The 17,521-nt window shown below is 43.4% G+C and overlaps 2 protein-coding genes across 2 annotated transcripts in view; both read right to left on the bottom strand.

The window, feature by feature from the left end:
- Positions 1-8,449: 8,449 nt before the first annotated feature.
- On the bottom strand, positions 8,450-16,761 carry PTS (6-pyruvoyltetrahydropterin synthase). Its single transcript, XM_059707899.1, has 6 exons — positions 16,622-16,761; positions 14,569-14,648; positions 12,859-12,881; positions 12,438-12,494; positions 9,865-9,935; positions 8,450-8,823 (listed from the first exon to the last, which is right to left on the bottom strand). The coding sequence occupies exons 1-6, from the start codon at positions 16,702-16,704 to the stop codon at positions 8,700-8,702; spliced, it is 438 nt and encodes a 145-aa protein (XP_059563882.1). The 5' UTR covers positions 16,705-16,761; the 3' UTR covers positions 8,450-8,699.
- The window catches only part of BCO2 (beta-carotene oxygenase 2), an 82,305-nt gene continuing 74,648 nt past the window's right edge, over positions 9,865-17,521 (bottom strand). Inside the window, exons 12-14 of the transcript XR_009454354.1 lie at positions 16,622-16,903; positions 12,438-12,494; positions 9,865-9,935 (exon numbers count right to left, since the gene is read on the bottom strand). The gene's annotated coding sequence lies outside the window, so the exon portion shown is untranslated. The remainder of the gene's footprint in view (positions 9,936-12,437; positions 12,495-16,621; positions 16,904-17,521) is intronic.

The following is a 17,521-nucleotide window of genomic DNA, read 5'->3' as shown; positions in this document are numbered from 1 at the left end:
GGATATTACTCATGTCCCATCTTTTGGCAAACTTTGCTATGTGCATGTTTGTATTGATACCTTTTCTCATGTTATCCTTGCTTCTGCACATACAGGAGAAGCCTTTAAAGATGTAAGTCAACATCTATTCCAATGCTTTTCCTACCTAGGAATACCAAGGGCACTTAAAACAGACAATGGGCCTGCCTATACCTCTAGAGCTTTTAAAAACTTATGCTCTATGAGTTTGTGTGTGGGGGGGAGGTTGGGGGTTAATGGGGGGGATGAGGACACATTTGTAATACCTTAGCTAATAAAAAATAAAAAATAAAAACTTATGCTCTACATTCGGCATCACACATACTACAGGAATACCCTACAATCCTCAAGGCCAAGCAATAGTAGAAAGGGCTCACCAAACTTTAAAAACACAAATTAAAAAATTACAAGAAAATGAGTTTAAATATTCCTCTCCTCATCATGTTCTACAACATACTCTATTTGTAATTAATATACTAAATGTAGATTCTGAGGGAAATTCCCCAATGTACAGGCATTGGAACCCTGATTTAACTAAACCTAAAGCCCTCGTCAAATGGAGAGACTTGCTTACAGGAGCCTGGAAGGGACCTGATGTACTTTTAACCTGGGGGAGAGGATATGCTTGTATATTTCCACAGGACGCAGACTCACCTGTGTGGATTCCAGACCGTCTAGTCCGACCTTATGTCTCACCGCCCTCCATCTCTGCCTCACCATAGCACACCTGACCAGTGCCCGTTTGCAGCAGATGTGCAGCCCTGAGCTGGAACAATCTGTCCATTGGGAGGATCACATGTGCCTCCTTTTGTCTTTCCACATGTCCCAGCTTTGCCCCACATCTCCTTTCCTTTTTCTTTTCTTTTTTTTAAATCTAACTACTTGTTAGTTGGTTCTTTGGCCTTTCTCCTTCTTTCCTGAACACAGCCTTTTCTAGAATCTCCCTACCCTACTGTTCCAGGAAGGGCACCTCCCTTTTATGCCGTGACTAGGGGTGTTTGGTATATGTCCCATACATGGAGTTATCTTGTGCCAGGAGCCTGACATCCTGGGCTGAGAAAGCCCTGTTCTGGGACTCTCCTTTGTCCTGTATTGGCCCCTCTTACCCTTGTGTCAAGAGGGACCCTCTTCTTACAATCCAATTGCCCGTAGCTATTGCCTGAGCTCTCTGTTCATGCTGAGGTTGAAGCCTCATGGTGGCTGGTACCATGGATCTGTCTCTCACCCAATAGCGTGAGCTGGGCCCTCCCTGGAGAAGAAACCTGGGTTCCCCAAGATACGTGATCAATGCCAGGGCCCTGCCAGCAGGCAAGGGGATCCCAAGGCAGTTGCTGGGCATGGAGGCCAGAGGGACATAGGCTACCAAGGAGACAGAACTGAACCTCACATCACCCTACTTGGCCCAGAGATGGCTGGTAGTCAAAGACGGGTAAGACCCCACAGGGTGGGGCAACCTAAGACAGGCACAGTCGGGGGGCCAGTAGGAGAGAACTTGGGGTTCAACAGAGGTGGGGCACAGATCCTCACCCCCCCAATGGTTCAGGGGCTTGAACACTCGCCCCTTCTGAGGAAGGTCTCCTGTCCCCATGGCTGCTTCCTGCTTCCCATGCCCAGCTCAGATCGGGACCCAGGTAAAGACAGAGACTGGCTGACAGCAGCTGCCCTCTCACTGCAACAGGACTTGTTTCCCATTTCTACCTTGGACCATGGGGAAAGGGTCAGCTGAAGGAAAGGGCTGTGTCAGGATGCTGCCTTCTTCCCTTTCTTCTCCCTCTTTTTTCTAAACACTTCCATGCCTTGCAGTTCTTTTTCTTTCTCTTCTTTTTCTCTCTACTACCCTCCATCTTCCATATCAGCTGACCCAGAGGGCACAGCTTACTCCTCCTCGGACACCGACACCACCATCAACCACGGCCCTGATGGACCCTTTGATGCAGCCCTTCAACTTGCTGACGCTTCGGGAAGCCCGTTGCCAGTGATGCCGCCCGCTAGCCAGACCAACAAAGACAATCAAACCAACAACTTGAGGACAGCTGTAATCCCTTGACTGAAGAGGCCGGCAACCTTCTACAGGAATGGGGCTCCTTGTGCACTCCATCCACTATGTTTATAGTTATGCTCACTGTCATTGCTTGCCAGTCTTCTTCCAAGTTTTAAACGGCCCAATCTGAGAGGTGGCCACTGATTTGCATGCACTATTATTTAAAAAATAAAAAAGGGGGAATTTGCCGGGAGCCGGTCCATGCTTGCTGTTTCAAGGGACCTGGCATATATGGCATACTGTTCTTAATATGTTTGCTCCCCTTAGCGCTGTGTGTTTTAACCAAGGTCACCTCTCCAAGAAAGGTTGTTTCCCCAGGTAGGGATTTTTCCCTGAAGTCAGGGAGGGGATAAAACCCCTCAACTAAGTGCCAGGCGGGTAATTAATCACTTTAACTACGAACAATCATGCTTAAGCTACTTAATCTTTACTCCCTGGAATGGAGATAAGAAACACCCTAACCTTTGTAATAGAGATTGATAGGATTGAATCAACTGGTATAAATACAGATGTAACAAAACAGCAAGAGACAGAACTTAGAACACAGAACTTAGAAGACAGAACTTAGAAGACAGAACCTACCCAGAACCTAGAGACAGAAGAACTTCGCTGGAGAGAACATGGCAAAAGATCCTGGACAGAAACTGGCAACAGAACCTAGCGAGAGAACCTAGCGAGAGAACATGGCAAAAGATCCTGGACTGAACCTGACTATAGAACATGGCAAGAGAACCTGACTAGAACCTGGTGACTGAACCTGGCTGGAGAACCTGGACAGAACCTGGCTGGAGATCCTAAGCAGAACCTCTCTGGAGATCCAGACCAGAACTTGGCTGGAGATCCTGGCTAGAGATCCTGGCTAGGCTGCTGATCAACTGAACGCTGTCTCCATGTCATTCCTTCTTCGCCGACTCCGTCCACACCTTTAGGGACCCCTGGACCTGCTGGGGTTGGACCCCGGCATATACCTACCAATTTGTACTTCTCAATTCCTTAACCTTTTTCACTGATCCCAACCCCCAAAATGTTTTCCATATCTATGAGTCTGTTTTTGTTCTGCTTGTTTGGTTTTTATTTTTTATTTTTTTTTTATTTTTGCTTGTTTGCTTTTTAGATTCCACATATAAGTGAAATCATCTGGCATTTGTCTTTCTCTGACTTATTTCACTCAGCATGATACCCTCTAGGGCAGTGGTTCTCAACCTTCCTCATGCCGCGACCCTTAAATACAGTTCCTCATGTTGCGGTGACCCCCAACCATAAAATTATTTTCGTTGCTACTTCATAACTGTAATTTTGCTACTGTTATGAATCGTAATGTAAATATCTGATATGCAAGATGTATTTAGGTGAACCCTACGAAAGGGTCGTTCGACCCCCAAAGGGGTCGCGACTCACAGTTGAGAACCGCTGCTCTAGGTCTATCCACGTTGTTGCAGATTGGCAAGATTTCACTTTTTTATGGCTGAATCATATTTCATTGTGTCTATGCACCACTTCTTTATCCATTCATTTATTGTTGGCCACTCACATTGCTTCCATATTTTGGTTAGAGTAAGTAATGTTGCAATAAATATATGGATGTGTATGTCTTTTCAATTTAGCGTTTTGAGTTTCTTTGGGTAAATAACCAGAATTGGAGTTGCCGGGTCCTTCTTTATCTCTTGTTATAGCCTTTGTTTCAAAGTCTGTTTTGTCTGGTATAAGTATTACTACCCCATCTTTTTATTTTGTTTTGTTTTCATTTTCATGAAATACCTTTTTTCATCCCTTTACTTTCAATTTGTGTGTCTTTTTATCTGAATTGAGTCTCTTGTAGACATATATAAGGGTCTTAATTTGTTATCCATTCAGTCACCATGTCTTTTGATTGGAGCATTTAATCCACTTGCCTTTAAAGAAATTGTTGATAAATATGTATTTATTGGCATTTTATTATTCATATTTTTTATTTTTTATTCTTCTTCTAAAAGAAGACCCTTTTAGCACTTCTTATAATACTGGTTTGGTGGTAATGAACTTTTTTAGATTTTCCTTGTCTGGGAACCTCCTTATCTGTCCTATAACTTTGCTGGGTAGAGTAATCTTGGTTGTAGGTTTTTAATTTTCATCACTTTGAATATTTCATGCCACACCCTTCTGGTCTGCAAAGTTTCTGCTGAGAAATCAGCTGACAGTCTTATGGGAGCTTCCTGCTAGGTAACTAACTGCTTTTCTCTGGCTGCTTTTAAGATTCTCTGTTTGTCTTTAATCTAAAGTTCTATTGTTTTAAGCCACCAGTTTATGGTAAGTTGTTACAGCAGCCCTAGGAAACTTCAAACTCTTTAGATAATTTGAGAGCATACTGGGGTAGAACCGATTTTCTTCAGCAAGTTGACTATCATATCTTGGTCCTAACATTGTCTTCAGAGGTAAGAATCTTCCTGCCACAGTTGAGCCATCGTGGGGGGATCTTGTTGTGAGCCATGACTCAGAGCCAAATGAGCCTCTGCACGGAACTGCGTGGCCTCCAAACCCTGGCCGAGGTCCGGATTCCAGCCGCTCCCACCGGGATAACGTAAGTGGCTGTGCGCCACTTTCATTATATCCAAGTATCTTTTTAAGTCTAGTTTTGTGTTTTTTTAAATATGACTTTAGAGAGGAAGGGAGAGGGGTAGAGAGATAGAAACATCCATGAGAGAGAAACATGAATCATCGCCTCCTGCATGGGCCCCCACTGGGGATCTAGCCAGCAACCCAGGTATGTGTTCTGACCAGGAATCAAACCAGTGACCTCTTGCTTCATGGATCAATGCTCAACCACTGAGCCACACCAGCCGAGCAAGAAAGCTAAGTATTATAATAATATAAATATGTGCAAATAAAATGGTGTCTATAACAAGGACTGAAATTACGCATTTTAACTGTTATAAATGGCTGATGTCTGGCTTTTCACAATCTCCCTCCAGCCCTGCCTTCACCTCTACCCTTCAAGCTTCTAAGTAGAAGGTACTCTAGCCTTTAGTGTCAGCTATGCTCTCTTTTCCTAGAGAATCTAAATAATGGATAAAAGTCTTAAATTATTCTATAAAATAGTTGAATCAGGAAAGTGAAAATTAGAATTATTTTACTTCTGATTGCTGGACTGTATGTATGTCTTTGAATGGGCTCAGCAGTGAATCTAGGATTCTAGGACATATGGACTGCCCCTACCCTGCTTTTATGTAAGTTACATCCATATAAATAGGTAGAATGAAGTTAAATATATATACCTGATATGCGGGAAATAATTTAACATATGCCAAAACATCTGCATGTTTGTCTATGCATACATATATTTAACAATAATTTTAGACCAGCTGCTTGAATCCAACAAACTCAAAAAGCCATTGGCTAAAATAACTAAATATGAAGACAAAGCACATTTAAAGAGCTTGGGAAATTTTTGAAATCATTATTTTAATTGGTGAACATGGTTTTCTTTTTAAGCCAAACAGACATAGGTTCAAATCCCAGCTCTCCCATTTACTGAGTGACTTTGAACAATACAACCCCAGATTGCTGATTGGTGAACCAGAGCTAACTCCTGCTTTAAGAACATGGTGACTAAGACACCAAACATGTAGTAGCTGGCATGATATTCATTCACAAGCCAATAAATGCCAAAAAAAAAACCAGAAGTTAGTTAATTGCACAGACATCAACACAGTCTCAAATGTGGATGGAATGTTATACCCCACAATCTGGTTAGGGTGCATTTTTTTCCTCTTCTATATACAGTTCTCCCCTCAGGAATGGAGCCTTGGCTTTCCCCCTAGTGCTTTGGGAATTATTGAGGATTAGTACAGCAACAAATTTGGCCCTTGTTTGCTGAAAAACACGTTGCCTCAGTATTGCCACAAATCTGCCAGTTCTACGTGGACCCTGTTCTCAGAGGCCAAACAGGTGGCATGACAAAAAGCATTCTCTGCAAGACCAGCTGAGCCCTCTCTGCCTGCGTCAAATCTACTCCCCACAAGCCAGAACAGTAATTATGAACTACTGTTATCCTGTTATACAGGGAGTGCCTTGTCAGTGAGCTGTCAGTGAGCCCGAGGCCTGAGTCTGGGCTGCTAACAAATGATAGTTTGGGGGGCAGGGGTTCACTGAAAGATCCTTGATTCAGAATTCTAGTTCATCTTTACTTAAATTAGTAGTTGGGGACTAAACCAAATCTTACCCAAAAATGGAAATGGAAAATTTTCAGGAAGGTAAAATTAGCTAGATACACCAGTTTGGAGAAACGCTCAGGGGATTTACTCCATGTTGTGGTGGCTGTTCTCTAAGCTGACACACATAAAGAATAACCCTTTCTGAAGTATGTTTAAAATGTGTGGTGTTAAATCTCAAAACTTTTACCAAACTGGGTTCAGCCAGTTTTTTGGAGATGGCAGGCACTGTCACTCATTCAATAACTAATTATTCAGCAGCTGCTATGTAGCAAGCACTGGTCTAGGTCCTGGCGCAACCAGAGTGAATAAGGCAGACAAGGCTCTGGCCCTCATGACATTGACATCCTCGGGGTTGGGACAATAAACTAATAAGCAAATAAATAAGACAAAGAAAACATATACATTTTAAGACTGCAAGGTAGGGGAGTATGGAGGTATTATAATAGAAAATAACAGAGGACGTCTACATATACTGGGTGAGCAAGAGGGTGAAATTTAGGCTGAGATCTGAAGAAAAATAGGTTTTATGAAAAGGATGGGGCAGGGGATAGGGACAGCATTCCAGGCAGGGGAGCATGACAAGAGCAAAATTCCGACATGTCATATTAAATTACAGCAGGCTAGCGGCAGCTTTCAAGGAGTAACATGATAGAGGGAGGAGAGGTGGTGACAGGAGTGTGGAGAACCAAAGTGAAGCAGACCAGGGAAGAGGCCATGTCAGTAACCCAGGCAAGAAAGTGTGGCGGTTGGACTGGACGATGGCATTGGAAATGTAAAGATAATTATATATTTTAAAGGTAAGACCTGCAGAACTGATAGATCAGAAGGAAGAGGTAGGAATCAAGACCATTCCCAGGTTTCTGGCTTGAAAAAAATAAATGGATGGTAGTATCATTTTTAGGGAAGACTGATGGAAAAATAAATTTTAAAGGAGAATTCAGAACTTGACTTTGGAAATGTTAAGCTTGAGATGCCCACACGACACCCCACTGCCCATCTGTTGCTCTACCTGAGAGCAACTAAAACTCTGAAAATTAACAGACAAAACTAGCCCCCCCCTTTTTTTTACATTTATTTATTTATAACATTTTATCATTTTTATTTTCAATTACAGTTGACCTACAATATTGTTTTGAGTGTATGAGCCAGTGATTAGACATTACATAACTTAAGTGATCATTCCAACAAATCTTGCGCCCACCTGACACCAAACATAGTTATTATTGACTATATTCCCTATTCTGCACTTTACATCCCCATGACTATTCTGTAACAACCAATTTGTACTTCTTAACCCCTTCACCTTTTCTCCCATTTCCCTAACCACCCTCCCATCTAGCAACCATCAACATGTTCTCTGTATCTATGAACGTTTCTGTTCTGCTTATCTTGTTTTGTTTTGTTGTTATCTATTTATCTTGTATTTAGATTCAATTGTTGATAGCTATGTATTTATATTTTATTGTTCATATTTTTTATCTTCTTCTAAAAGAAGACCCTTTAACATTTCATTTAATGCTGATTTGGGGATGATGGACTCCTTTAGCTTTTTCTTGTCTGGGAAGTTCTTTACCTTAGATATATGCTCAAACAAAAGAGGCCTCGTGCCAATTAGTGACGTCCATGCTACCTTAACATGAGCAGGTTATATAAGGATGCGCTTGTGCAGTATGTATAGTGCTACTGCTGAGTCACTGCCCTGGCACATGCGTAGGGGGGCCTTTAACATAGCAATGCTGCCGTGTCAGTGCCTGCACGCATGCGTATGGCAAGAGGGCCTTTAACCTCCAGTGTACTCTGGTCAAGGTCCCCACACAATCCCATAACAATCTTCTTCCTTCTCTAAATTAATATATACTCATTTGGTATTTAAAATCATGGAGATATAAACTCTGAGAACAGGCAGAAGCAGCTTCTGATAGCCTCTGGTCCAAACAGTCATCTCTGAGGCTCTGAGATAGAAGTGGCACAAATGAACAATAACAGCACTGGGACTAGAATTGAAGCCTCAAAACTTTCATGTTATTCAATTCTAAAAATATTCACCAAGTATTCATCATGTCTAAGGCACTATAAATTTTAAGTTTCCATCAATATGCCATTGACTTAATCAACAAAAATCACTAGGTACTCTGCTTAGAATAAAGAGTTTGCCCACAAGGAATCTAGGGTGGTGAAAATCAAAAAAGTAAAGTAACAATTGCAGTGAAGTGATTTTTAATCTATACAAAACAGGCTCTATAAATGATACTCATGATACATTACAAATTTGGTTTTAAAATAGATGTGAACTTAATACAAGTCTTATAATGATTACAATGAATCAGGCACTCCAGAACAATGTAGAGGTACAGTAATTATGTGATGGCATCTTAATAGTCCAAGGGACTAAAGATATTTTTCAAACATGAATAAAAACTGAGTATTTCTATAGTATTAACTCCTGAGGGCTATTCTCCTTTATAGACTACAATATTATTATCAGTTTCATATACTTTCACTTTATAAAGAATTCCCATAGGAAGAAATTTCTGGAGGTTATCCCAGATATACACAGCTACATTTTCTGTTGTGCTGTAGAGAAAAGGAGAGAAGATCAAAAGACAAATAAATAAAATTTCATGTTTAATATTTACAAAGAACAGAAATTCTATTTTTAAAAGGTGTCATTAAACAAAAACTTTAGAAATCACACAGCAATCAAATAAAATGTTAACATTCTTCTTTCTTAGTCTCTATACTAGAGGCCTGGTACACAAAATTCGTGCACTGGGGGGGAGGGTTGGTCCTCAGCCCAACCTGCACCCTCTCCAATCTGACCCCTCAGGGGAAGTCCGACTGCCGGTTTAGGCCCGATCCTTATGGGATCGGGCCTAAACCGGCAGTCGGACATCCCTCTCAGAATCCGGGACTGCTGGCTCCCAACCGCTCGCCTGCCTACCTGCCTGATTGCCCCTAACCACTTTTGCCTGCCAGCCTGATTGCCCCCTAACCACTCCCCTGCCAGCCTAATTGACACCTAACTACTCCCCTGCTGGCCCAGTCTCCCCCAAATGCCCTCCCCTGCAGGCCCGGTCCCCCCTAACTGCCCTCCCCTGCCGGCCCAGTCGCCCTTTACTGCCCTCCCCTGTAGGCCTGGTCCCCCCCAACTGCCCTCCCTTCCCTGTCAGCCTGGTTGCCCCTAACTGTCCTCCCCTGCAGGCGTGGTCCCCCCTTAACTGCCCTCCCCTGCTGGCCTGATCACCCCTAACTACCCTCCCCTGCTGGCCTGGCTGCCCCTAACTGCCATGCCCTACAGACCTGGTCGCCCCAACTGTCCTCCCCTGCAGGCCTGGTCCCCCCTAACTGCCCTCCCCTGCCGGCCTGGTTGCCCCTAACTGCCCTCCCCTGCAGGCCTGGTCCCCCCTAACTGCCCTCCCCTGCCGGCCTGGTCGCCCCTAACTGCCCTCCCCTGCAGGCCTGGTCACCCCAACTGCCCTCCCCTGCCAGCCTGGTCACCCCTAACTGCCCTTCCCTGCCAACCATCTTGTGGTGGCCATCTTGTGCGAGGGCATGACAGTCAATTTGCATATCACTTCTTTATTATATAGGATTAGGTAAGATAATCACACTCACCTTACAACATCTGCAAAGTATGGTACATCTAAATCCAGATTCTTATGATCAAGGGGTTTCATGATTGCCTCCTACAGACAAAAGAGAGGAAAAATATCAATTCCATTTATGACTCAGATTCCAAAGTGTTCCACCTTTTCCTCTAAAACTTATCATTCAGCCACTAACTCGATACTTTTATTGTATACTTTATCTGTCTTACAAAGCCATTTCAGAAAGTTTAAAATTATGAAATAACATAAGCTCTCCATAATGACTGTTTATCCTCCTTACTGAGTGCAAAGAGGTTAAGAAACCAATAAGTAGAGGATTCACTGGAGTTTTCTCATAACAGCCACTGTGATCCAGAATTTGGTTTAACATTCTTGCATTCTGTCCAAAAAGTTACCAAAAATACTACTCCATAGAGTCTCACCTTCAAGACAATGCCACAGTGTCACTAGGAGAAAGATTCAGAGAGTGCTACATTTTATAAGGCAGACTAAAACTCATATTACACTAAGAGTTCTAAATTTCTGCTATAAGGAGTAATTTAAAAATGATCTTGAGCCCTTAGAAGGAAAAATATAAAACATAAATGCATTTCTTCCTAATGCTTATATATTAACATGGTTTCCCTTATCAATGTCAAGAATTATAATTGCATTATTCTAAGTTTTTAGCTATATTGTACAAAAGCTAAGCATTTTCTACGTTTTTACTTTTAGCTATATTGTTCAAAATCAAAACAATCTAATTTTCCATAATGTCTAACAAGTATACATTAATAATAAAAATAGCAATCATTTTTGAGAAAAATCATAATCATAAAAATAATAAGTCCTAAACCAAACCACCTTTAAAATAGATTAAGTGATATCTACATAGATATCAAGAAAAGAAATATCTTTGTTTTATCTTCAATTCCAGTTCAAGTCCCAACTTTTCCACTGCAGCGTCTTTAACAGGACTCTGGCTTTGCTCTGTATGCCATGATAAGCCACTTTTACTGATGGGAGTGTGTGGTGTCCTTCAAGGTGGTAAACAAAGGTGTATTTAATCATGATGCTTACTTGGGGCATCTCATATTTCTCATACTGCTGTCTTAAATGTCACTCTATGTATTTGTAAGAACTCTGTCTTTATAGCTTTCCAAAGGCACTTTGAGCACAGTGCTGTTTATTCATTCATTATCTCTCTTATTCATTTATTCAACCAACTTACTGAAAACTTTTTTTTTGCTTACACTTTTCATTCAATATTATTTTGTATTATTTTCAGGTGTACAGCATAATGGTTAAATAACCATATACTTTACAAAGTGTTCCCCTGATATTTCCAATACCCACCTGGCACCATAAATGGTTATTACAATATTATTGACTATATTTCCTATGCTGCACTTTACATCCCCATGACTATTTTGTAATTACCAATCTGTACTTCTCAATCCCTTCATCTTTTTCACCCTGTGAGAACTTATTGTTTACCTCCTAGAAAAAAATAACATGAGCATTCTGTGGGAAAGGGCTCTGTCCCATTCATCTTTGCATTCCTAGTACTGAGCCCAAACACTGATGCAAAGTAGGCAAACTTAAATATATGGATGATACTTATTATGAAAGAAATAATGATTATTAATAACAGCATTTTTATGAAACAAAGTTTAGAACAAAAGGAAGGAGCAGACCTGAAGCAAAGAACTAAATAAACAGGTGAAATGATGACATAATAAAAGCTAAGCTGGATACAAGCAAATCTACTCCCAACTTTGTAAAGGAGTAACTATATGACCTAGAGTTAACTGTTTAGCACAGCTGTGGGCAAACTACGGCCCGTGGGCCGGATCCGGCCTGTTTGAAATGAATAAAACTATTGAAATAAAAGACCGTACCCTTTTATGTAATGATGTTTACTTTGAATTTATATTAGTTCACACAAACACTTCATCCATGCTTTTGTTCCGGCCCTCCGGTCCAGTTTAAGAACCCATTGTGGCCCTCGAGTCAAAAAGTTTGCCCACCCCTGGTTTAGCATCTCTCAAACAATGTATGGCATGAAGAAATTACTTAGATATTATCTACAGTCTCTTACAATGCAAGAATTCTAAAGTGATACAATCAGTAAGTCCTTTATTGAACACATTCTTTTGTGTTACCCTTATGATGAACTGCCCCAGTGACTTTATAATCAAACTAGAGTGACTAAAACAGGGTAGTGTTAAAATATATGATCAAAGGCATAAGGAAAATTCAGAGAAAAAAAAGAAAACTTCAAAAAGAAATCTGTATCTTGAAAGAACAGTAGAAATTGTTAAGTGTAGGAAATCAGGAATGGCAGGAAGGAATACAAGATGAGCACGCTACATTTATCTCCATCACTGTAATACAATGGTGACTAATATCCATTAAGTCACCCAAACACCATTAGAAGAACATGAAAGCAGTTCTTCCAACTACTCCCCTACTCCCACACCCAATTCCACGCACCCCATCATGGAACTCTGGAGTTACTTGGTTGGGAAAGTGAAACTCAAGTAACTGATGGGAGTTACTTAGGGGACAGCACATAATAAGCACCAAACATGCCATTACCTCCATATACCCTTTGAGGTCAGTCAAATTCATAACCATGCCTGTAACAGGATCGATCTAGAGAATAAATAGAGGAGAATATTACTATAACATGCTCTTCAGATTTAAACCTCTGGTAAATTATTAAAGGCTGTACAACGTGCAGAAATTGTGCCCACATTTGCCTTCACCCCCAGCACAATCATCAGTCTTGGCATGGGAACACCAAGTGCTCCCGGCATCCTTTCATTGTATTGCTCTTCTACCTGCCCACATACAGCACATTAAAGGTGACACTTAGGGAGAGGAAAGGCCTGGAATGGCAGCAGCCCGCCAGACACAAAGGACAACAGTGAAGCAATAATGATTTGAACAGAATTTTTCACACTGAATCTGTCACATTGGCAGAAAGAGGGCCCACACAGATATATTCAGCACATACCTCTCCATGTACTGTCACCACAACTATGGGAAAGAAAACAAAATACCAAAAGACCAACATGACTTTCAACAGATTAACATCCAAGCACAAGTTAGCAACATAAATTATTAGATCTCTGCCCCCACAAAGCTATATTTCTATTTCCCCCAAAAACATCTGTCCTCTTAGTTAAGGTTGTTTTATCAACCAAAGCAAGAGTCAACCAAGACAGAAGAGCTTAGTAGGAGCTTTAGCTAAGCAGAAGAGCTCAGCCAAAGCCAAGAAGGGTGTAAATTCTGCTGATGATGCTGATGGCACTAGTTAGAAATCTCCACGAGAAAGGATCAAGGTGCTGCCCAATCGCTACCTGTAAAAGTAGGAAATGCACAGGAAGAAGTCCGGCTGCACACCTGCCAGTACCTTTTGGGCAGTACCTTTCTAAGCAAGCAAAACTACTAACTAAAACTCTTATCCCTTTACTTAGATGAATGTATACAGTTTACAGTAATGCTTTGTAAATTAACAAGTGCTTGTATGAAGCACTTGAAAAATCATGATAATAGAATACTTTACAAATTAAGAACTTTTATATTTTTTTCAGCTCCATACAAACACCATGTGATATTATATGATAAATGAACAAACTAAGAATGAGAGGTATCATAGATCAAGTACCAGTAAGAGGCAGTAACTAAACTGGAAATCCTGATCTTCTGATACCTGTCTGGTCTTACTCCACCATACTGTATGCTGTGATACTCGATGGCTTACGTACCTGTTTTTTGAGACATCAGCTATATTTCAAACAATCAACTCTCTTATCCTATATAATAAAAGCCTAGGTGGGGGTCACACGCGCGTCGCCACAAGACGGCCACCATAAGATGGCCGGCAGGGAAGGGCAGTTGTGGGCGAACAGGCCAGCAGGGAGGGCAGTTGGGGTGATCGGCCGACAGGGGAGGGCAGTTGGGAGCGATCGGGCAAGCAGGGGAGCAGTTAGGTGTCAATCAGGCCAGCAGGGGAGTGGTTAGGGGGCGATCAAGCTGGCAGGCAAAAGCGGTTAGGGGCAATCAGGCAGGCAGGCAGGTGAGTGGTTAGGAGCCAGCAGTCCCAGATTGTGAGAGGGATGTCTGACTGCCTCAGGGATCGGGTCTAAACCGACAGTCAGACATCCCCCAAGGGGTCCAGACTGGAGAGGGTGCAGGCTGGGCTGAGGGACACACACACACCCCCCCCCCCCGCCCCCACATGAATTTTGTGCACTGGGTCTCTAGTTCTGATATAAATGAATTACTTTCTTGAACACTGCTGGCAAAGTTTTCAACTCAACCTACTTTCTTCCATACAGCATACTCCCAACCAACATCCCCCTTTTGTCAGTCATTACTTATTCAAATGTACAATCTAATTTTAACATTAGCCTCAGCAACACCTAATTAGAATGAAACATGTGCCCAAAAAATCTCAATATGTGCACTAAAGCCAAAAAAAATGTATTTAAACCATTCATTGGACTATCTATCATAGCAGACGATTAACTGCAAGGTAAAAGCTAAATACATCCCACCAAGGCAACAGCTCTTTTCATTCTGAACTTCCACTTAACTTCTCATTCACGTCTCAAAGCACTACTGCTCTTCCTGTAAGTTTTTTTACTCATTAAGATTGTATCTGCTAAAGATTTTTCCACTTTTATTGAAAGGGCTAAAATTTCATCAGTTTTCCTCTCACCTTTGTAATTGTGCCCATGACCATTTGGATTGTTGCATTTTCCAAACAGTTTCAAGTTTTCTTCATTACTCAGAGATTTGCTGACCAGGAAAAACAAAAGTCAATATAAGCTTCACAATTTATTAATACTTTAGCTCATCAAATGGAGAATCATAAATCAACTGGGTTTCATTATTCAGCTTTATGTCAGGAACCACTGTATGCCCCCCAATTAGACTATCACACCATACAAATTAGCATAAGCAAATTCAACCCCCTTGTTCCACAGCAAGACTCCAAAACCTGATCTGCTCACGGCCCTTCCATTTCTCAACATTTACTGAGTACCTACTACATATTAGACACAGCTGAATGATAAAAGATGCCTGTCGTCAAGTGGTTTAAATTCTCATTGCTTGCCCTGACCAGTTTGGCTCAGTGGATAGAGTGTCAGCCTGCGGACTGAAGGGTCCCAGGTTCGATTCTGGTCAAGGGCATGTACCTTGGTTGAGGACACAATCCCAGTAGGGGGTGTGCAGGAGGCAACTGATGAATGTTTCTCTTTCATTGATGTTTCTAACTCTCTATCCCTCTCCCTTCCTCTCTGTAAAGAAAAATAAATAAAATATATTTTAAATTCTCATTGCTGCCCTAGGTGGTTTGGCTCAGTGGATAGAGCGTCGGCCTGCAGACTGAAGGGTCCCGGGTTCGATTCCCATCAAGGCATATGCCCAGGTTGTGGGTTCGATCCCCAGTGGGGGCATTCAGGAGGCAGCCAATCAATGATTCTCTCTCTCTCCTGCTCCCTTCCTCTCTCTGAAATCAATAAAAATTTTTAAAAAATAAATTCTCATTAATCCTGAAAAATAATTACATGACCTATTAGTCTCTTCTATAACAATCATGCTTTATCATGCCTCCTCTGATAACTTCACCAGTCCATTGAGGGGCATTCAAATCAGGGGACACTTTACAATACTCAACTGTTGTTCCAGGCAGAGAGCACCTTGCTTAATGGAGTTGTATGCCTATACCTGTCCAGTCATTGCATCTTTAATGAGTCCTTACTACCCTCATATGTTCAAGCTTTCCATTATACATCCCCTTTCTGGTTGAGACCCTCTTTATTAGTTCCCCCACCTTCTCCTGCTCCTGCACTTCTTACGCTTAAAATGCTACAGTTCACAAAGCTTTTGCACACAATTATCTCACTGTACCTTCCACAGTAGTGACCAGATGGCACACTCCACCCAGAAGACAGTGACGGGTGCGCACTGCTCAGGGCTGCACCGTTACCTGGCACAAGGCCTGACAAGCACGCAAGATACCTCTCCAGTAAACGACGTTTGGACCTTGCTAGGTAGAAATTATCCTCATTTCACAGATGGGGGAGTGGGTGCTCAGAGTGGGGCTTGCTCATGAGGGACAAAACTCTTAAAATCAACTTCAGCCCCGCAGGCCTGGCTCAGTCTTAGGCGCCAACCTGTGGGCCCGATCCTGGTTCCACGCCTGGTGGGGGCACGTGCCCGGGTTGTGGGCTGGATCCCCAGTAGGAGGCCTGATGTTTCTCTCTCTCTCTCCCTCTCCCTTCCTCTCTGAAATCAATAAAAAAACCAACTCTAGTGCCATCAAACTGTGGGATCGAATTGCAACTGTGCTGCTTGCTCTGAGCTGCCTTAGGAAAGTGAACATCCTGGTTCATTTTCTCTTAGGTGCCGAGAGGATAACAGGCGCTGTATTTAGATGAGTTACGGTAGCTGACACCTACAGAGCGCATACCACGCGCGGGGCACGGTGTGATCCGGGCGAGGTGAGCCCCTCTGGCCGTTACCGCCTCACTCGAGATCACGAGGTCAGGAGCCAGCGCCTTCTCCCTCGCAGTCGGCTCCACTGCCCACCACGTGCACCGCCTCCTCCGGAGCCCGGTCTCTGGACTAGGCTCCTAACGGTGTCGCCGAAAGGGCCTGACGCCCAAGGGAGGAGCGGGCGCGCCGCCCCCACCTCCGAGCGCACACCCGCGCCCCGCGCCCCGCGCCGGGCCCGCCCCACCACCCGCGCTGGGGACACAACCCACCAGTGGAGCCGGTGGGTGGCGCTGAAGGAGACGAGACGGGATACTCGCGCCCAGCGGCGCCGACGGGGAGCCGCCTCGCTCATCGCCTAGCAGTTCCGCGCCCGGCACCTCCCTTGGTGACGGTGGCTGGGGTGGGCGGAGCCTCCCGCCAGGGCTGCGCCCGGAAGTTTCTGCGCTGCGCCCTGGGGCTGGGCTCCCTCTGCCGCCTGGAGGCTGCAGCACTGTCCCTTGCTGATTGGATCTCGGGAGAGCCGGAATTCAGGTAGCTGGGCATGCCTAGCACTGGTCAAATGAATGGGTTCAATTCCGATTTTTATGTCTGCTCAGCCTGAGGCCATGCCACGCAGTCAGGGTCAGTCTGGGCACACTTCGGGCCCCGAAGGGACTTCTTTGAGCCGCCCCTCCCAGTCGCTTCTACATGCCCTGGATTACAATAGAAACTTCCAGTGTCTGGTTTACCGCAGGGCCCGTCTCCTATGGTAAAGGAGGCAGGAATTCGAGGGCACGTGCAAGACCACGCGGCTTTCGGAGAGTAGACTAGCTTTGGACTGTGAAACCGTGTGTCACCCTGGGCTGGCACCGTGCGAGTATGCGCACCCATGAGCACCCACACCAGCGATTCTATGTCAAAGGCATCACCTCTCGTTTCCTCATGCAAACAACTTACATGCCCAGGTCTTGCATTCATGCTTTCCTCAAATAGTTATTGAATATCTACTAGGAGGCATTCCCCCCCCCCCCCCGCCCTGGGAAAGACAGATAAAATCATGGGTGTGGCTGATATATAAGCCCCAATGGTGACTTCTCTCACGTGCCTCAGGTCTCCAGCTATATATTGTTGGTTCTGCATTAAATTATTAACATGCTATGTACCAAACATTCTTCACACATTTTTCCAAA

The sequence above is a fragment of the Myotis daubentonii genome, chromosome 9 (genome assembly GCF_963259705.1).
Source record: "Myotis daubentonii chromosome 9, mMyoDau2.1, whole genome shotgun sequence".
In the NCBI taxonomy this organism is placed as follows: Eukaryota; Metazoa; Chordata; class Mammalia; order Chiroptera; family Vespertilionidae; genus Myotis; species Myotis daubentonii.
This window is presented reverse-complemented; position numbering and strand designations above follow the sequence as displayed.